Genomic DNA, 22,017 nt, shown 5'->3' on the forward strand with positions numbered 1-22,017 from the left:
TCCAAATTGATGGGTCTGTCTTTGGGCACCGGCCGGTTCAGGATGTGGTAACAGGTTAAAGTCGCGCCTCTGCATTTGTGATAGCGGGCGACCAGCACTTGCGATAGCGAGGAGCTCATGGGAAGGGAACGGCATCCATTCCAGCCTATGTATTTTTTATATTAACTTAATGAGTCAGCGCAGGTTTTTCCTGTAACTGGGAGGAATCGAGGGTAGAAGGCTCCCAGCAAAACAGGAGTGGCATGGAGATACTCTGACTCCTCTCAGAAATGATCAAATCTTAATCTTAATAAGCTTGTGGTTATTTTGCTGGTCGAATGGTTTTCTGTTAGACAAAGGGATGACGATTCAGTTCAGTTCCCAGTTTTCGATCTACAGTACTTAGCACCTGTTATTTCTAGGGTGGTTACCATGTCCATGGTAAACACCAAGTCCATGGTAAACTCTGGAGGAGAAAGCTGCAGAAAGAAAGGGAATACAGAACAGGCCTGGGAAAAAGATAGCACTCAAGGACACACCCTGGACCTCTTCTAACAGGCTCTACATCTTACTTTTTACCACCTAGTAATCATGCCATCATATATGACTATATCAGGCCATTAATTCACAGATTAGGGCAGAGCCCTCAAAATTCTGAAAAGGCCAGGAGCCTACCACAGAGGGCCTCTGAAAGGCTCTGCCCTGCAGGGTATTGAGGCTGATGATGTGACTCATAGCCAAACTTTGGGCAGAATGCAGGGAATCTTATGAAAGAAGGGGGAGATGAAAAAGACCTGGAGAGGGCAGGAGCTCCACAAGGAGAGCAACAGATCCAAAAAGTCTGGGCACAGGGGTCTTTTCTGAAACTGATATTCCAACCAAGGATCATTCATGGAGATAACCTAGAACCCCTGCACCGAGGTAGCTCATGGCAGTTCGGTGTCCAAGTTGGTTCCATAGTAATGGGAACAGGGACTGTCTCTGACAGGAACTGATTGGCCTGCTCTTTGATCACCTTCCCCTGAGGGGGGAGCAGCCTTACCAGGCCACAGAGGAAGACAATGCAGCTAGTCCTGATGAGACCTGATAGACAAGGATCAGAAAGAAGGGGAGGAGGATCTCCCCTATCAGTGGACTAGGGGAGGGGCATGGGTGGGGAAAAGGAGGGAAGGTGGGATTGGGAGAGGAGGAGAGAGGAGGGAACTATGGGGGGGTACAAAGTGAATAAACTAATTAATAAAAATAAAAAAAAGATTCTGAAAAGGCTATCAGCTGACAACCAAGTCCCCAATAAATGAGCCCACAGGGGCATTTGATGGTCAAACCACAATTACTTTGCATCCCCAGAACTTCATTTTAGAAATAAAAGTTTCCATGGCTCAGGACATCTGCAAGATTTCTTGGACTATTTGGAATTAAACAGAGCGCTTCCCTGGCTTGCTTCCTTTAGATTTTTAGCAGCCTGGGTCAGATATTAAAGGTGGAACAGGAGGATCATTTGTGGGCAAGTGGGTCGGCACATTGTTTTTTCTCCGTATAGCTGCTTCATTTCAGTACAGCATTTGGACAGCAAGCGCAAAGCTTCGTGCTTGGTCATTCATGTTTCATTTGCACCTCATTCTCTTTCAGGGCAGGGTCCAAGCAGTGTAGCATCTCACTGTGGCGCCATCTCCCTTTTAGGAGCATCCATTTCAGGATCTGTGGCGGTCCCTTTAAGGCCCTGGAAAGGGCCGGTTGTCGGTTGGGTGGCGAGGCCACGCCCCGTCACGTGTCCTTTCTGCCATGGGGCGGGGCCAGAGCCTCTAAGTTGCCGTCACTTCCGGCTCTCTGTCAGTCCGGAGCGAGCGAGCGAGCTAGCGGCTGTTGGACGGCAGGAGCGTAGCGTAAGTGCGCGGGCCACCGGGCCCCACTCCTCGAGGCCGCGGCCGGGCCGACCCCAGGTTCTCCGCCGGGGGGCCGCGGCCCCTTCCCTCCCCTCGCCCGCCACGGCTGCGAGAACCGGCAGCCCCAGCGGGCCTCCGCTCTCGTCCCTGCCCCCGCGCCGCGGGCCTCATGTGGCGGCCGCTCCGGGAGCCGAGCCGAGCGGAGGCGGTGGGCGCGTGCGGCCGGGCGAGGAGCGGGCGAGGGCCGCGCGGCCCTCGGACAATGTGGCGCGGCTCCGGGCGGAGGCGCTCTCGGCCTCGGCCTCGGGGCCGTGCTCCCCGACCCCCAGCCCCGACCCCCAGGCTCGGGAAGGTACCGGGGCGCCGCGGCCCCGCCGGATTGAGGGGCGGGGGCCGCGCCTCGGCGAGCACGGCCGGGCTCCCGGGAGAGGATAAGATGGCGCTGGCGCAAGGCCCTCCTCTCCCGAACGCCCTCGGCGCCCCACGCCCCCTTCCTGAGCGCGGCCCTCGCCCCAGCCCCGGGGCTTTCTGGAGCTGCCTGGCCGGGACCCCCACCGCGCCCCGCGCCTTCTCACCCCCTAGTAGTGCCTCGCGCTCTGGGATGTCTTCACCTCTCCTCCCCCACGAAAGTCTCCGAGCGATCCGAGTAAACTCTACGGTCACCCCTTTAGCTACCATTTGCTCGATTACGAAGCTCTCCTCCCCACCCCCAAAGAAACCGCCCCAGGAAAAGCCTCATTAGAGTTAAAAGTCAAAATCCAGGGAAATGTCTGGCTTAAGTTACCATGACATTGTTTTCTTATTGGGCAGGTTTAGGTTAGATAATGATGTGGTTGTTTGAAATAATTTTAGTTCCCTAGACAGCTCTTCTTAATGGAGGATAGATATGGCTGGTTGTTTGCAAGAGAAAAATTGTTTATGTTCAAGTTAATTCTCTCTTAAAGACAGGTTTTAGGTAGTTGCGTGTGAACTGCTAGCATGGAAAACTAACTTGATTTCTGAGATTAGGTTGTGAAATAAGAGGAAAAGCAAATGAAACTGGTTATGAGCCTTGTGTTTATTATCTTTGCTGGACTAACCATTTGTGCTCCTTCCTGGCTTCATTTGAATAATGGTCAGGCTTTGGATAGCCCAGTTTTGCCTTGACCTCTTATTTTGGAACATGGAACTCCAGTTTGGTCTGTAGAGAGCTGGGTTTTATATATATATAAATATATATATATATATATATTTACGTGGGAGGGGGAAATTGAAGTCTTTAACATTTACAGAGTGTTTATTAGGCCCTTTAAGCCATACAGAACTTAATAGTTTATTGAAATGGAGAGGGCAAAAGATAGTTCCGTAAGTTTTAGCTTTTTGCTACCTTGGTATTAACCACCATCTTGAAAAGGAGTTCGGACATGCCTTAGGATTCACTGAAACTTGGGTTACCTGAGATGGTCTGCCCTTTATTTTCTGCTTGGGCACTAAGTGAACAGCAAACGCTGTGCTGCGTGCCTGTCTGCTGAGTTTTGCCCGACACATGAAGCCTTCAAATTTTACTTACATCCGAAAGAAGAAAATCATTGCAAAATGCTGAGAATGGTGCATAACATTTGAGAACTCTTGATTGTTGCCTGTTATTTTGATAGTGTGGTCACAAAGTAAAAATTAGTGTATACAAAGCAGGTAAAGGATGATGTATAAGCGCAAAATTAATTAGGTTTCATACTTTCCTAGACAAGCTGTTTTATGTTGGATCTTGTCCTCTCATGATAAGATCATGATTTTAATTTTTTGATTTTAAAATAATTGTTCTCAGCTGTTTTATTGCAGTCTACCCCATAAGCTTTATAACCTCTAAAATCAATTCTTAAAAAGACCCATTGACTTGGAGAAAAGCGAAGGAATGTGCACATGGCTTTTGTTTCTTTGTCCTAACTGGGTTCAGAATATTTGGCTGTGCTTGTTATTTGCTATCTAGACCTGTGTTCAGTTAAACGATTCCAGTACCGTGAAAGGCAGAATGAGCCATGGGACTTCTGGTTGTTTTTTTTTTTTTTTTGACTGGGGAGAGAGCTAATATGAAGGTAAATTATTCATGTAAATTATTCATGTAATGTCATTTTTCTTTCAGAATGCCTAAATCAAAGGAACTTGTTTCTTCAAGCTCTTCAGGCAGTGATTCTGACAGCGAAGTTGAAAAAAAGGTGACTCTTACTATACTGAATACTTTTATTGTACAAAATTTGTGGTTCTTTAATTCCTGTAATGTCAACATCCAGTTTTAAAGTGAAAGTCCTGTTAGTCTTTTTAGATAGGTTTTGCCACGTATCCCAGACTACCTTCAACCACCTCAGATTTCTCTGAGGGCTGGGATTGTGCTACCAATGCTAAGATCAGAATGTAAGAAAGAGAATCAGCAAGAATATTTTTGTAAGGGAAAATGGCAAGTGGACGTTTGAATAGAATATTAGATTCTAGACTCATTAAATCAGACTTAAGTTGTCTTTGTGCTATATTTGGGCTTCAGCCTGGGGGTCCCAGTGCACCCCATGCAAGTATTCATCACTGAGCTAGATCTCTGTCCTCTTTACTTTTCATTTTTGATAAGGTCTCCATAAGTTGTCTGGCTGACCTTGGACTCTTATCCCTCAGCCTCAATGGTAGAGGCCCATCTCAGACTAAATAAGCCCTCCATTGCACACCTTTAACAAAGTCACAGCAATGCTTCCTTAGAATCAGGCCGAAGACACTACTTGCTGTTCATTTTTAATCTGTGTCATTCAAAAATCTGCCATGTAGGCTGCTGAGGTGGCTCAGTCATTAAACCTGACAACCTAAGTTTGGTCCCTTCTACATGCTTGGAGAAGAGAATCACCTCCACCTAGTTTGCCCTCTGACCTCATGTACCCACATACAAACATAACAAATACTACATACACAAAGAAACAGTAATAAGTAAAATTTCCAAAAATCTGTCTAACCTGTGGGTAGTAAGTTGCTATTGGGCCGCATGACTGAAGTTTTGAATGAAAACATTCATTTGGACAGCTTTTTCAGTCATTTTTCCTTCTTCCCCAAATTACTGAATGTTAGTTTTAGTACATTTTAAGTTTAAAGTTACTTGCTTTTAGTAAAAAGACATCTAGCATAGCAAACACAAAATTACCCATCTTGTCAGAATAAGCTTTTTCTGCATTAGGTGACAGCTGTTTTGCCAACTTCATTCCTCTTAGTTGGTCACGCCAGTGAAATGTAACGGAGCAAGTCATCTGTGGTTAAGACTTCATTCACATCCTAGAAGTTGAACAGATTGTATTCACCAGTATTTGTTAACTTGCTTTGTGGAAAATAAGTAATAGGCCTGTGGTTCACAAACTTTAACAGCAGTAGGCAGGGCTGATGGGGTAGCTTCAGCTGGCAGAGTGCTGGCCTAGCACTCCGGAGGCCCTGGCTTTGATGCCCAGCACTGCACAGTGGAGGTAGAAGCTGGAGGACCATCAGTTCAAGGTCACCTGGGATACTGGGGACCCTGTTTTATTATTTATTTACTTTTTAAAGCAACCCTTCTCCCTTTTCCACCTCTTGCCCTTTCTTTTCATTTTCTGTTTTTTAAAATTTTAAAGCTATTTTTCTTCTTTGTACTGCCTAACAAAAGAGAGCTCTTTATAGGAAAATCAGGGAAAGTTGAAGCCTATAAATGTAAAGATAGAATATAGTATCATTTATAATGTTAAATAAAGCTTCAAACATCATACATAGCTGTACATGAAGAAATCTTTTTAGAACTTGTATCAGTGTCATTTATAATGAGGTTATTTGCTGGGCATGTACCAGTCCTGAGAATTACCTTCTGCTTGCTGAACTGAATTTTGTTTGTATTTTGTCTCACATGGTACTATTAATCCTGTAAGCATTTACATTGTATTCATGTTTTTTATTTGCATAGCTTATTTATGTGTATTCTAAACCTAGCTTCATCAAATTTAATACAGTAAGTTTAGTAATATTAAAATAGTTTGTACTTGTTCACTAAGAAGGAATGTGTCTGCCCTCTACTGTTTGGGCTGGAACTTTTTTTAAACCATTAGCTCATTTTGAGAATGAGACTATATATGCTTTTAAGCTAGTGCTGCTTCTAAAATATTAGGAGGTTGAGTGCTAGTCTTAAGTTACTGTATCTTCAGTATTCTTTGTGTTGAAGTTTTTGAGTTGTTGATTTTCATAAAATACTAGCTGGCATAAAATAATAACTTCATTTACCTAAGCATGCCCCCCACCTTAGTCAGGGTTTCATAATTAGCCCTGGATGGCCTGGAACTTACTATGTAGTCCAGCCTGAAAGCATTCATTCTTGAAAACAGTTCAGATTCCTTTTGGAATAGACAAGGAGTTAATAAATATTCATGGCTTAGTCATAGATATGTTGCTTTTGTTGGTTTGTGTTTTGAGACAGTCTCCGTGTATAGCGAGGCCGATCTTGATCTTCAGTTTTCATGCTTCAACCTTAGTCAGGGTGACAGGGCGTACCACTGTACTTTGTTTTTGTTTTTGAAATGAAAAAAGGAAAGCTTTTAGTAGGATTTTGGTTTCTAAAAGTTTATTTAAAACTTACATTCCACTACCCTCCCTTCTTCCAAAGAAGTATTGTATGATCTCTAGTCTACAAGTTCATCCCCCCTCCCCTGCCAGATAGGGTTTTTAATGTGCATATTTTTCTTTTAATAAATCAATACACTTTTTGGCTCCTTAACTCTTTAAAATAATTAAGTCTTTTGAATTTGACATGTGTGTATTTTTTTTTTTTTTTTTTTAAGTTAAAGAGGAAAAAGCAGGTTGTTCCAGATAAACCTGTGAAGAAGCAAAAACCTGGTGAGACTTCTAGAGCTCTGGCATCTTCCAAGCAGAGTAGCAGCAGCAGAGATGACAACATGTTTCAGGTAAGGCTGGATTGCATTCAGTCCAGTGGAACAGAGCCTTGAACTGAAGAGCACTAGAAAGTCTTGATATGATAGCACATCACAGTCTCTGTTGTAATCCTCTTGACTAGTGATGTTTATTAACAAACAAGTAGGAAGTGAAGGCAGTTTGTTCAATTCTGGGCTTCTAATAAAGTCTAGAAGTCTGTAGATTTGTTATATTTAAACAATGCAAATCTGAATGTTACAGAAATCCAAAAGATTTAGAACTATACATTTGGGAAGCAAATTGGGTAGGTTGGTTGAGTGTTTGACTGGAAAGTTTTAAGTTTGACAGTATTTGGGAGAAATGGCCTAACTTAGGCTTCAAAAGAAACAGAAGGCTGGGGGTATAGTATATATGTAAAGTGCTTGCGTAGCGTGTTTAGGTCTTGAATATGGGCTTAAGAAAAGGAGAGTGAGTTGAATAAAGTGAGAAATGAAAACACAGGAAAAGGGCTAGTTTTGCATCTTGAGTTTATTATGTGTTTTCAGTAACTCAGTATTTGCTTTACTGTTTAAGAATGATCTATGAGACGAAGCATGTGAGTAAATGATGCTGGGAGATTGCTGTGGTAGTAGACTTCAATCTGTATTCATAAGGAAGAGATAGTGATGATTAAAAAGCTGGTAATGAAAAATGGACCAGAGGACAGAAGCTGTGGAGTTAGGAGGTAGACCTGATAGTGAATGTGATCCCTTGAGGAGGGGCTTCTGGTAGCACAGGGACGTCTTGGCTGGGAATCATTCTTGTTGGCGACTGCATATGCTCCAGTAAATAGCCAACCATGAAAGAAAGGGTAAACCAAAGTGAGGATGCAGATGACAGCTGATGAGAAGTTTTCATGGACCATGGGAGAAGAAAGAGGATTTACATTGAGATAAGATGGTGAAAGAAAACTAAAAGTAGTGGAAGCAAGAACTAGACAAAACATAGATTAATTATTTAGTTACAAGTTTAAATCCTGTGACTTCACTGTAGTTTAGGGGCAAACGTTAATTTGATAGCAAATAGGCTTCACATAGGTGAAGGTATGTACTGAGGAATTAAAAAATTCTAGTATTGTTTTGAACGAATATTAAATTGGATGCTTGCACTGTTCTGTGTTCCATTCAGGGTTTGCCAGGTTCTGTAATCCACGTGGAATGTGGTCTGTAACCTCACGGAATTTAAGGGGACCACAAACGCACACATGCACAATAAAGATTACAATAAGGCCTGAGAAGTAGTGGGCAGGTTATTTGAGAGAGTAGGTGTGAGAACCTCATTAAAGAAGTGGCATCTGAAGCTTAAGATGTGAAGGTTAAGTGCGCTGTGCAAAGTGTGTGGACAAAGGAAGCATTTTCAAGAACAGGTAATGGAGTTAATATCTTGAAGTGGAAAAGAGCTGGAGTTATGTATGAGTTATAGAGCTTTTGTGGTTGAAGCCTGTATAGTTTTGCTGAGTATCAGGGGTCTATTTGGTGAAGAGAATGAAGGGCAAGTCTTCCAGGGCCGTTTGAATTTTACTCTTAGGTACAAGAAGAAACTGGGAGCAGGATAAATGTAAAATTGGCTGTAGCATTTCTTAGTGTTTGTAAAGAGCTGCTTTGCAATATCCAGTTTCATAGCTAAGTATCTGTCTTAGTTTTTCTTTATCAGCTGTGCTAACTCTGTTTCTGTTTTACTTGTAGAATAACAACACCTCTGGCCTGGTGCATGGTCGGGGAGTCTGAGATGTGGGTTTCGTTATATAGTCCTGGCTGGCCTGGAACTCATTATATAGAGCAGGCTAGATTTGAGTTTTTAGCCATCCTGCTGCTCCTCAAGTGCTGAGAATACAGACATAGGCTACTGTGTCCAGCTAATCTCTGGCCCTTTAACTTGCGTGGGTCTTTTTACATAGGATCTCACATTTCAGGGTAGCTGTGAACTTGCTGCTGTAGCTGAGTGAGGCTTTGACCTTGTGATCTTCCTGCCTCTAGACTTCCCAAGGGTGGGATCACAAGTGTTTTCTTGTCTCTAGATTTTTATCTCTCCTATTCTCTCTAACTTTATAAGGAAACCAGAAACTGGATTTTAAAGTTTCTTTTTTGTTAGAGATTTTTTTTTGGAAAATGGTTTTTTTTTTTTTGTTTTGGTTTTTTTTTTTTTTTTTTTTTTTTTTAGGAGATGATTTTTCTCACTAAGGAAAAAAGAGTTTTGGTTTTTTGTGTGTGTGGTTTTTTTTTTAATTTTTTATTTAATTTTTGTATTTTGAGATGCCTTTCACAGAACCATTGATTGCATAATACTAAAGGAGACCTGCATTTTTATTAGTAATAGTGGCTTCATAACTGTATTAGGAAGATAAAGGATGGGGTTATGGGAAGAGAAAATAATAAGCCCACTGATTTTTATAAAAGTTTTTAAATAGCTGTCTATTTTCTACATTCATTTTTATCAAGAAAATTATATACCACAGATATGTTACTAAAATCTTATATTAAAGGTATCACTAGGTTAATTGTGTACTAAAGAGCCATCTAAATGCTCTTTCTACTGTTATGTTAGTTTTCCTTTGTATTGCTGAGTGATGTCATTATGAATGATTATTTTGTAATCTCTTTTCACCTTGGGCATTTGGCTTCTTTTTGAGTCTTGAGCTTCTAGGAATGAAGGTTTTGTGATTATTCTTAGTACGCTTCTTTATGGATACTTTGGGAGGGGTAAAAATACTTGCTGAATCATAGGTATATATTTGACTTTGTAAGAAACTGTCAGACTATTTTCCAAGTAAGTTGTCTATTTTATTCTATCATTGGCAGTATAGGATTCCAGTTGCTCCACATCCTCGGTGTTATAACATTTTACATAGTCTTTTACATTTTATCCAGATTAGTTTAAAAGGTGTGTATTGGGAACTCAGCGGTTTTATTTTGCATTAATTTTGTGTATTTTTGATAATGTTCTTTGTCTATTTTCACGTGTTTGGAACAGTGTCTTCATTTTTTTTCCTCTTCCTATTAAAAAAAAAAAAAAACCAGACTGATTTACTGAGTTGTAAGGCTGTATTTTGGCTCTAAGCTCTTTGCTTTAATAAGTATAGTGAGTGATCTTTTATTTTAAGCTTAGGAAAAATGGAACCCTTTAAAACGCAGCGTAGTTTAAAAATGAGTTGGGAAGAAACATGCAGAAAACCTAAGAGACATAATGAAATAGATTGGGTGAACATAGTCAGGAGGGAGGCAGGCCTCTGCTGGTTAGAACCTTTGGCAGCCATCAGTCCTCCATCTTGAAGATGAGGTTTGGCATCCTGGGGTTGTGTTCTCTTTTTTCTTCTGCCCCATGACCTTTGTTTTGTTTTGTTTGTTTTTCCATCAGTCATGGTTAACATGGTCTGAAAATTTATTAACGTAGGTATTGTGAAGCTTTTAATTGACAGAGGCTGAATAGTGTCCACTGAATGTGTAAGCCACATTCTGTTTCTGTTTTTATCAAGGATGAACTTTTGGGTTGCTTCTACTTCTTAGCTATTATGACTAGTGCAGTTAAGGACATGGATGTGCAAAAATCTCTTGGGAGACACTACTGCCAGTTTTTTTGGATTTACAGATATGTGCCTCCTCCAGTTTCAGTCAATGACAGGGCACATATATAGTGAGGATACTGTAGGACTGGTACCATGTTGTGTAAAGTGTCTTACTAATGTTCACACAGCAGTCTTCTGAGTACGTATTTCTCAGAAGATACCCAGTCTGTTAACTATTACTACATGAGTGTTATATACCCCAAAGTGGGATTATTGGAACATGTTATGTTTCTGTTTTTGTCAAAGGACATCCATTCTATTTGCTTTAGCAATTGTATTATTTTATTAATATTCATAAATTTAAAAGTGAGGTTGAAACAAGATAGCTCTGGAGGTAGAAATGCTTGTGCAAACATGAGGACATGTCTTTGAATCCTTAGCACCCACATTAGGTGGTTGGATTTGGCTGCAGGTCATCTGTAATCTCAGCACTGGGGACAGAGATGGCAGATCCTGAGTACTCTGTGGCCAGCCAATTTAGCCATAACAGTGAGCTTCTAGTTCAGTGAGAGACCCTCTCAAGGCAAGGCAGAGAATAAGAAAGACAGCGTGAAGCTGAAGCATGAAGTCATTCTCATGCTATCATGATTAGAAAGTGGAGATTTGCTTTGTTTCAGTATGTCTTTTTTAACAGTGATTTCCCCCCCCCCCGCTCTCATTTACAGCTGATTACTTATTTTCCAGGAAGTTGTAAATGTAAATTTGAAACCTGTTTTTATGAGCTTGCTTTCTTTCCCCCTTTGCTAGATTGGAAAGATGAGATACGTCAGTGTTCGGGACTTTAAAGGAAAAGTTCTAATTGATATCAGAGAATATTGGCTGGACTCTGAAGGTGAAATGAAACCAGGGAGAAAAGGTGAGGTTTCATTTCTTCAATTTGATGTCAATGTTGACTGAATGCTTACCTTAAATTGTTACAGGTGTACAGACAGGTTAAATGGTTGACCTTACTCACTTGTACTTACTTGATTCTTTTATAATCGATTTGTCATGACCTAGGAAAACAACAGCCTAATGTCGCTTTAAATTGATTGCTAACTTACTTTACCTTTCTTTTTGATTTTATATCAGTTCTGGGGCAGATTAGGTACTACTTGGGAAACTCTAAAATGAGAAACAGAAAAATCCTTGGTTTAGTGTTTCCTTTGGATTAGCTCCAACAGGATATTCTTTAATACAGAATCTTTGAATTTCTTTGTCCTCTTACTGTTGGTGCTTCACCCCATCCTAAGCCTCTTAGCATGTTGAAACATTTTATTCTGTCACCAGTAAGCTAGAAGACATTTGCTAAGCCAGCTTGTATTTAGTGACCTTTCTTGTGACCAAATACTAGACAAAATCAGTTTAAGGGAGGAAGGTTTATTTTGGTTCAGTCTGGAGGCATAAGGCACTGGGCACATTGGGGCCCCTGTCAGGAAGTGAAGAGACCAGCGTGTTGATGCTGCACTTGGTTTCCCCCTTTTATCACATCCTGGGCCTGAGTGGGATGGTGCCATATTCAGGGGGTGTCTTCCTCCTTCATTTTAACCTGTCTGCAGGCACCCTCCTCACACAGTCACAGAGGTGTATTCACGATGGTTCTAAATCCATTAAATTGATAGGCAAGATTAACTGTTAACTTCTCACTCGGGAACAACGAGGTGAGACTCATAGACAAAGGCATAAGCAGAAGGGGGACTGTCGGGGAAGAGCGGGTCATTAACAGTAGTACTAGAGAGGGGAGAGGGGAGTGGAGGGAGAACATGATCAAAATACATTAGATACATGTGCAAAAATGTCATGGGGAAACTGTTGTGTATGATTATGCTAATAACTTAAAAAATTACCTACTATACAATCTAAAATTTATGGAGTTACATGATGATGAAAAGCCGCTTTCTTGGGCCAGTAAGGTACCGTAAGGACCCATGAGGGAGTAGGAGGGAATGGGTACTGCCTAAAGTGTTGTAAACACTGTGGCCCAGCTAGGCCCACCCATGTACACATGTGTGTACTCATTAAGGAAGTGTGACATCTGTTTGCTTGTTTGTTCTGTGTTTTTTGTTTGTTTGTTTGTTTGTTATTGTTTTGAGACAGGGTTTCTCTGAGTTGCCCTGTCTGGCCTGAAATTCAGAGATCTGCCTGCCTCTGCCTTCTAGGAGTTGGGATTAAAGGCATGTGCCATCACTGCCTGGCTGTGAGACAGATTTTTAGTAAAAGGAAAAAAATACGCTTCCTTCTCTTCCTGTTGTTAAAGATGGCACTTGTTTCGTGCAGGTTTGGAGTTTGTTTTAAAAACTTCCATTTTTATGTTTGCTGTTGAATTCCTGTCTGAGTTTTCATTCAGGATTTTCTGAAGTGGCTAATGCTAGATTTTATTCTTGTAAACATTTATTTGAAGGAATTCAGTTAGCCTCAAAGCCTTTCTACAATGTGCTCATTATATTCTCATTTGAAATTTTATGTTCTCCTTAGCAGTTTTCTAAAAAAATACATTAGTTGTGTTAGGTGTTAGGCTAAGGTGTCATATAACCTGATTTAATATATTATAACCACCTTTTGATGTCTAAGTCTCATTGATTAAGAAATTGAGCCTAGAAAGTGCAGCAAGTGATGGTGAGACTGGTTTTGCTTCTGATAGCATGATTCCAGAGTGTAATTGCACCTATAGCTGAATTCTGCATTCTGCCATGTCCCTCATGAGTCACTTTCTAGGGAGTTTCCCAAAGTGGAATGGATGCTTATGGGAGAACTCAGCACAGAGCGGAACAACTTGAATTTTGGTGAAAATATTGAACAAATGTTGGAAGAGACAGGATATAATAATGCCAATGTCTTATGCCAAATCTGGATCCTGACTTTTTGACTGCCTGCCTATATTGTAAAATGTTGTCAAGTTATCATTAGTCTTATTGGTCAAGATAGGCATTATGTAGATGCGTTGTTGGAAGTTAAACTGAATACAGAATTGAATCTGTGACTAGCAAATATGAGGTGTTAGTATCTCATTATAGCTCTCACAAAACCTCAATGTTCTAGTATTGTGCCATTCAAAATGGCAGTTTGGGGGCTGGTGAGATAGCTGTGTGACAGAGGGTGCATGTGGCATGTGTGAGGTCTGGGTCTGTCCTCAGCACTAAAAATTCACAAAATGGCAGTTTGATACAAATATTTGGAAATACCAAAATCTCCTAGAAGGCTTAATTTTTTTTAACTTGTATTTCTTAAACTTTGTTTAGGTATTGCTTTGAGCATGGAGCAATGGAGCCAGCTGAAGGAACAGATCTCTGACATAGATGATGCAATAAGAAAGCTGTAAAGTCTGAGCCATATCAAACCTGTACTGTTATAGTTGTTTTAATCTGTCTTTTTACATTGGCTTTTGTTTTCTAAATGTTGTTTTCCAAGCTGTTGTATATTTGGATTGCAGAACAATTTGTAAGGTGAATACTTTGTTTTAAATGTGCATTATTAAAATGTTCTAAGTGAAGCTAATTGTCAACTTTATTAAAGAGGATTGCTTTGTGCTCCCTACCTAGTGTAAAATAAAATCAGATCATTACAATCTTAACTGTTGTAGCCTTTTTTGATCAAAAAAAAAAAGTTACTGTTTAAGGCCAAAAGAACAACCTCTGTAGGCACTTTGTTGACTTGGCCTTTATATTTAGAAGGATTTGTATCGCATTGAGCTTCTTAGAGGATTGCTTTGTGAAATGCACACTCAATCTTTTTTCCCACCAGGTTTGTTGAATTTTCCTCCCCAGTACTTCTCCAACCACAGTACTTTTCCTTCACTTTCCTTAGTAACTTAGTTCATTGTCAAGTTTTAATCACTCTTTACGCAGATACAGTATGCTGATTTGGAAAGTCAAACTGTCAATATTGTCTTCTAAGTCTACTGTGTTAAATATTAGCAGATACCTGTGTGGTAACATGGCTTGTATGAGAACTCGCAAGTGTATGTCATTCATAGTGTTCTGTGCAGGTGTTTCTTAATCTACAGAACATAGTGACTTTGATGTCTGATGAGCTTTTACTTAGTAAACATTCATGCTGGGATGATGTCAAGTCAGATATTAAACTAGATTAGACTTTAGTAAAAATTGTGAAACTTGCTGGCCTACTATTATATTCTAATAATGAGTGTGGATTATATGTAGTCAGACATGTCACTGAGCTTTAATCTAAGAGTTATGTGGCCAGTTTTTAGAATTGGCTGTTTTATAGTTAATCTGGACAAGAGACTTGTAGACTTCATCTTAACTAAGTTTGACAGAAATGTTCATTGGTTTTCATTTTAACCAACTCACTCTGTAGACCAGTCTGGCATCAAACTCAGAGCCTCCCGAATGCTTCGATCAAAGGTGTGTGTGCCATCACTGCCTGGCTTTAGGTAACTGAGTATGTTAGTGCAAATTGAGAAAGAAATCTCACTTTTTATTTCTCTTTTGATAGGTACCAACATGTTCAAGGTACTCCCTTTATGTTGCATTTCATTAATATAATTAGCTTTGTGAAGTAGTCCTTACTTGCCATTTAGAGAAAGGGTAGTAAGAACGTAAAACTTTGGTTTTGGTGTAGTGAAGAGGGAAAGAGAGTAGGTAAAATTTCCTAGGCCATGAATTCAGAGGACATGTATGTATTTCAGCTATCTGCTTTGTGGAGATGGTGCTGTCACCTGTTGCCTAGGCATTACTAGCATAATAAAATCTCCATGTGAAAAGCTTTCTCTGGCATCATTTGTTAGGTTGGTAGCTAAATTCATTCACTAATGTTACAGAGTTAGGTATTATACCAGAGTTGTTATTTTTCTATGTGTGTGTAGAAAGGAGAGTTAGGCTAAAAGTAGAGACTTAACTCAGACTGAAAAGAAAGGAGGGTACAGTCCATCTGTTTTGCGTTCAGACTCTTCTCCTCAGTAACTGTCTTAGTTTCTTTTCTGTTGCTGTGGTGAAGTGCCCTGACAAAGGCAGCTTAAGGGAGATAGGGTTTATTCTGACACAGTTCCATGTCAACAGTCCATTGTCGCAAAGTCACAATAACAGGAGCTCCAGACCTCTGGACACACTGCGTCTGTAGTCAGGAAGCCGAGAGGAGTGATTGCATGCTCAGCTCCCTCTCCTTGTCATTTAATCTTAGCTCATGGACTGGTGCTGTTCACAGCGGGCAGGTCTTTCCACCTCAAAGGAGTAAGATAGTTCTCTAGACATAGTTAAGAGGCCCATCTTCCAGGTGATTGTGACAACACTAACCATAGTTTTCTCCCAGGAAGAAGGCTGGACATTTTGAGGCATGAGTAGCTTATGAGTGATGCTAAAATAATTATAATTGCCCTCAGGTTTTGCCCTTTACTATGATCTACAGCAAGGGTTTTCCTCTTTGTCTTTTAGAGGAAAAGCAGCCTTTGGCCAATTTTCACAATCACTGAAATCTGAAATAGAAAAACTATTTTGTTTTGCTTCACAAATACCTAAAAACTTGGGAAATACTACCTCATTACCTAGTCAAGATGCTGTGATAAGCAATCTGTTCTGCAGAATATCTTGGAGACAGCAACTTAGGGATAACTATGGAAGAAATGCATCCTGGTCTGGCTACAAAGGGAAGGAGGAGGAACTGAACATTTATGTAAGTGTGCCTGACAGGAATGTCAGCACAGTGCTTGCCATAAAAGCTTGAATATCTTAAGAACTGTTGAGTTATATTTAGGTATCTCTTCTGAATTTCTTTGTGGTTCACCTTTAATGGAAAGTAATGTAGTGAAACACTTTTTTTTTTTTTTTAAGAAAAGCATTTTTCCAGATAAACTGTAGTGAACATGCATATAGTGATAAGTATATAATTCTGTAACTGTGGAATGCCTGTATGCTTTGTTTGATACATCTTCCATGGAGGTGTCAATGAACCTAATACTCCACCTGTGAATATTTTAAATGTTGAAATAAAAACAAGAAATGTACCCTCTGTGTTATCCCATTTTCACACTCCTAAAGATGAATGAGTAATTTTATCTGTTGAATGGGTTTTAATAGCAAATAATCTTTCTCTGTGAAGGCTCTAGAGTCTGGATTAGCTTCAGAGTGTTAAATCTGAAAACCTCTGGGACTTGGTGTGGGCCTAATTTTGCTACCACTGATCCAAATGGGAAAAAATGCAAATGACAAGGTCTATACAGACAGCATTAAGTTTTCATCCTGAAAATGCTTTGCAGTCTGATGCCTTGCCATGTCTCTTAACCATTGTTCTTTTTCTGTGAAGAAATACCAGGACTAAGTCAACTTTTATAAAAAACAGCATTTAAATGGGGGCTTGCTTACAGTTTCAGAGATTTAGTTTCTATCTTCCAGGCAGAGAGCATGGCAGACACGGTGCTGGAGAAGTAGCCGAGAGTTCTACATCTAGATCTGTAGGCGGCCGGAGAAAAGACACTGGGTCTGGTTGGTCTTTTGAAACCTCAAAGCCCACCCTTAGTGACACTTCCAACACATGACCAAGAATTCAAATATATAAGCCCATGGGAGCCATTCACATGCAAACTACCACAGTATTTTCATTTATAAAATCTGTTTCATTCTTGTCAAATTGTATTTTGTAGTTATATAGAGAGCTCATTTGCCTGTTTATGAACTTGAAAGGGACAAACCCATGGAGAAAAACTTAGGACTTTTTTATTTTTTGAGACAGGGTTTCTCTGTGTAGCCTTGGCTGTCTTGGACAAACTAAGGACCTTTAACATGAAATTAAGTGTCCAGTAAAAAGTTTAAAAAAAAGTACTTGAAATTTCTGTAGTAAGGGTCAAAGAATAGAATAAAGGGGATTTTACAAATGTTGAAATTAAAGGGTTTTTTTTTTTTTATGCCTGCTCTAGCTCCCAATTAATGAGATGGAGACCTGTTATATTTATTAATAAGCTTCACGCACCATAACTGGGCAGATACTGATCTAAGCGGTCTGTGCTATCTTTGTGTTCATGACAACTCCCCCATGGTGACCCCTCCCCGTCTATCTGGGACCCACAGACAGGGAAAGGAAGTCCTGCCTACTCTCTCTTCTGTCCAGTCACTGGATCTTCAGCTTCTTTATTAACCAAAAGATAGTTTTAACAATTTTTATACAACATTGAGACCGGAGATTTCTCAATAGTGACGACAATACCAGAATCTATTAGAATTTACCTCACTGCAGTTAACAATCTAACAGTCAAATATGCAAAGATGCATTGTAATTCAATGTGACTGAAAGTCACCTCTACAAACATGGGATATGTTATATGTGATTATTTACTACATAACAGTCTGTTGATGTCCATTAGGTAAGTGTTGTAGATGGCGATTAATTACTATTGATATGTCTTTTAGTAAAGCTGCAGTTAATCCCAAACAGCTGTTTAACCAAATCACCACACAGAGACTAGGATTTATTTTAGTTAACCTAGAACACAATGCTGGGCAATAGATACTCCATCCTAAACCTCCAGTCCCACAGTTTCATACCATTCAGATTCACCATTACACTTGCTTTTAGTGATATCTTAGGTCTGGTTCATTTCTCCACGTCATTCCAAGATCACTCCTCCAGCCTCTGCTCTCCAGCTTCTCTCCTGCTGCTTCTCTTCCTCTGCCCTCCTATTCCTTCCTCTCCTCCCACTCTGAACAAGGATGTCCCACCCTATCCTCTCCATTGCTCAACATTGTGGTTGGTTGTTTTAATTGACATTTTAGAGAACAAATGGTGGCATGTTTACACAAACGAGACAGGTAATGCATAGACTAAGTATCACAATGCAATGATTAAAACCAGATAGAGTGGGGGAGAGAAATCAGCATTTGAATGAACAAGGGTAAGGTGTACACATTCCAAAAGAACATTATACCCACAAGTAAGTATCTTCCCACATGCGTCTTTGCTCCAGCCCTCCTGCTTTACATAAATTCCTCAGAGTTCATAGTCTCTAGAATTGCTCTTACACTCATGTCAGTCTTTGAGTAATAGTGACCTGGCCCTGCTTGTTTCTGTTTTACTTATAGGCTTCTTAGAGTTGCAGGCTAGAGTTTAGGTTATTTTCTTCTAACCTGAATTAAGAATTGAGAATTAACTGGCACAGAAAATGTCTGAATTGGGGACAAAGTTTTATTGCCAACCAGTGTAGACTATTGAGGTTGAGTGGGTCCCAGAGCTAGAAAACCACTGACATGGAGAGCTAGGTTTTTGTTTGGTTTCAAGTACCTACTCCTGGTGACTCATTTTCTCTTCTTCATTGACCTTATGGTGTTCATGTGTTCCTTCTGGCTTGGTGCTGGGTTTCACATTGCTGATACAGTCCTCCATTTTTTTGTTTGTGGAAGCAGCTGCAATAGGGTCCCCTTTCTCAGGGCACATGTACACAGACTAGTGCTTATTAGAAAGGGTCCCCAAGCCTGCTTTATTGTGTAACAGGAGGGAGAAATTGCAGGTGAAAAGGGAAATAGCCTGTTTTCTGTATCGGCTTGCCCTTTTCCATGGCTTCCAGCAGATTTCTTTCCTGGATAACTTACTGTAATTAGGTGATGATATACATCATTTCTTTTATCCAATTCTGACAAAAATGTTCTTACCTCTGAACCTCAGTTAGATGGATACAATAATTTTCTTGTTTCAGAAAAACTGGACCAAATACTAATACCATCAAAAACTAGAACATATCTAAAATTGTATGTGGTGATGTTAGTGTGTCCCTATGGTGCTAGGAAGTTGCAGTTTTATCTAGCCTATTGAAGATAGAGTCAGCTTTTGGCTTAGTTTTATTTTGTTTCCTATTGCTGTGATAAAATACCCTGACAGAAACAACTTAAGGGAGAAAGGGCTGTTTGTTTATTTATTTATTTATTTATTTATTTATTTATTTATTTATGGCTTAGAGTCCATCACAGTGGGGAAGATATGGCAGGTAGAGAAGGCATGGGGCAGGAGTGGCGATCTGGCTGATCACATTGCTTCTAGTGGCAAGCAGCAGAGCAAGATCAGCAAGTGTGGCCAGACCAGTGGTGAGGGAAGCTTAGGTGGGGAGAATGTAGGGCAGTAGAGGGATTTGGGGGGGAGGGATAACACTAAGGATGTTTGAGAAAGCCATTTGGAAACACTGACTTCTAAATGTACAAATACATCTATATCTATCTGTCCATCTATCTGTCATTCCGTATGTATCTACCTATGTATCTATGTATCTGTCTGTCTATAATCAAGAGTTTAATTGGAGCTACCTTACATAGGTTGACAAAAAGTCCAGTGTCAAGTATGCGATTCCTCCCCTTGAGTTGTTGGTCAGGGGTGTCCCAAATTCTCTCCACCCCTCCCCCACCATCAAAAAAAAGATACCGCTCAGACCCCATTGCTGAAGACATCACATTCTTTGGTAGCAGGATGTGGGGAAATCAGGTTTATATTGACCGTGAAGATGTCTGCAGGCCAACTTTGATAGCACCAGCAGGTGCAGTGTAGGCTGCTGGGGGAGAAAAAGCAACAGTTTTACTGCACTGTGAGTTCTGTGAGCTACTACAGTGACTGGTGTGCCAAGATAACGGCCATAGGTGCAGCAATGACAGATGTCGCGGCTTTCTGATTGGAGTTAAGGCCCAGTGCGCAGGAAAAAATGTACCTGATTCTGTAAATCCGGCCAAGAACTAATGGCTAGGAAGTTCATAGTCCCTAGTAGTGCATGTACTACTGCTATGTTACTAAAGGGTCATGGTATCAAAATATCTTCTAAATTTGCTTCTCCATACCTATAACTTAGTGCAGCTTTGTTCTCGGAGAATCTTTGTGCTGTCAACACAGGTTAATGCAGAAACTCATAACAATACAGAGTGTCTGTGGCATGCTTGGCCACAGATGGGACGTCCATCCAACACCCCCCCCCCCCCATCCTTCCACCAAGGCTCAGGGATCATCCTGGAAGAGGAGGCAGAAAGATTGTAAGAACTTCAAGTTAGGGAAGACCTAAGAGTGAGGGAGCACCTTGGTGAAAGTGTCTTGTGGTCTGGACAGAAGCATTGTACTTGGGAACTCAGCAGCCTGTCTATGATGAAGCCAGGCAGTGTCTCAGGACAGGGTAGGGGGGCTCATTTGTCTTCCTCCAGTAGCTGAGGAACAGTTAGTGGTTTCTGGGAGAGGGAGAGTCAGTTCTCTTTAAGGATACAACCCCGATAATTTGACCATGCTCCCCGTTATGGCTTGACACCCCTAAGCAATCAGGTGAGCACAAACTGGTCGAGGTGGGTCATAAAATAAATGGAGACATGAAGTCAGGAGTGGGAGTGGGTCTGGGAGGAGTTGGGGTGGAAGGTTATGACATAATAAAAATGTCTTGAAAATGAAAACCTCAAAGCCCCCTCTCAGTTGACATACTTATTCCAGCAAGGATCTACCTCCTAAAGGTTCCATAACCTCCTTAATCAGTGCCACCAGGGACCAAGTGGTCAAACATATGAGCCTATGGGAGACATTTCACCTTCAAACCACAACAGTTTTATTTCCCAAAAAGGCATGTTTCTATAAGGATGTTAAAAGAAACCCTTAAATACTCTGCTCAGCTACCCCATTCAAATTTTGTCTATTTTTCCAATGTCTAGCAAAAGCTTCCATTCCAGGGTCAGGGATCATTTGATTATGCCTTTTGGTTTATTCTGACAGGTCTCAGGTTTTTCCTTGACTTTTAGAACTGTCATTTCTGAGATTCCTTAAAGTGAAGATCACTGGGGCTGATGACAAGTGGGGAAAGGTGGAGTTTGTTCAAAAGAGGGAGAAAGAGCATGGTTGGAACATTAGGCTGTGAAGTTCGGCATGGGATGGTGGCCCATGCGTAGGACATAGAAGAATGTGGGGGAAGGGTGGGCATCTGAGAGGGGAATGAGCCTTGCCTTCTTTTATCACATGCTTACACCGAGTCAGCTACTTTCATGTTCCTCCCCTCTTGTGTTTTCTTGGTGTGACTACAGAAGGGCCACCTAGAACATCAGCTCATTTTTATACCCCAGGTTTGAAAGCACCTCCTGGGGTTCAAGTTTGTACTAAAAACAATTTCAGAAGCCCTAAGGCTTTCTTCAGAGCTCTTAGTAACAAAGGATTTTTGTTATCCAGGCATCCATAACCAGATTCATGTTTTACCTGTGACTCATTTCTGCTGCTTTTGAATATGAGAAGTGGCTTCTTGTTCATTCTACAGCCATTAATTATTAGGCAGAGGAGGCTCTTAGAGAAACAATTGGTAATTTCAACACATTTGAGCCCTTCATAGTGCTACTTGGAATAGAAGCCACTCTCATCAGAAAAGAACCCCGGAAAGGTTGATGGGCACACACATTAAAAATAAGTCTAAAATTGGTTCTAAGCCTGGGTTTGCTAATTAATTTTTCTATTTATGTATTTATTTTCTGAGTCAGGATCTCACTATAGCCCTAACTGGCCCGGAACTCACCATGTAGACCTGGTAGAATGAGCAGGAATCCTCTTGTCTCTGCCTCTGGGTTGTTGGGATTGAAAGCATGCATCACCGTGCCGGTTCACAGCTTTGTCTTCTTTTCTTTTCAAACTCTAGCAATAACTGGGAGTGTGTGGGAAGTCACACTTTAAGAATGCCTAGGACAGCTTCCTTAGTTATAGAAAAGAAGTTCAACTAGACTGGCTTGACTTTTTTTAAATTTTAGA

The 22,017-nt window shown here is 40.7% G+C and overlaps 1 protein-coding gene across 1 annotated transcript; it reads left to right on the plus strand.

The window, feature by feature from the left end:
* Nucleotides 1-1,777: 1,777 nt before the first annotated feature.
* Sub1 (SUB1 regulator of transcription) lies at nucleotides 1,778-13,906 on the plus strand. Its single transcript, XM_055601062.1, has 5 exons — nucleotides 1,778-1,862; nucleotides 3,982-4,054; nucleotides 6,665-6,787; nucleotides 11,104-11,212; nucleotides 13,575-13,906. The coding sequence occupies exons 2-5, from the start codon at nucleotides 3,983-3,985 to the stop codon at nucleotides 13,652-13,654; spliced, it is 384 nt and encodes a 127-aa protein (XP_055457037.1). The 5' UTR covers nucleotides 1,778-1,862; nucleotide 3,982; the 3' UTR covers nucleotides 13,655-13,906.
* Nucleotides 13,907-22,017: the final 8,111 nt, after the last annotated feature.

The sequence above is a fragment of the Psammomys obesus genome, unplaced genomic scaffold (genome assembly GCF_907164565.1).
Source record: "Psammomys obesus unplaced genomic scaffold, mPsaObe1.curated_primary_1811, whole genome shotgun sequence".
NCBI classification, from domain to species: domain Eukaryota; kingdom Metazoa; phylum Chordata; class Mammalia; order Rodentia; family Muridae; genus Psammomys; species Psammomys obesus.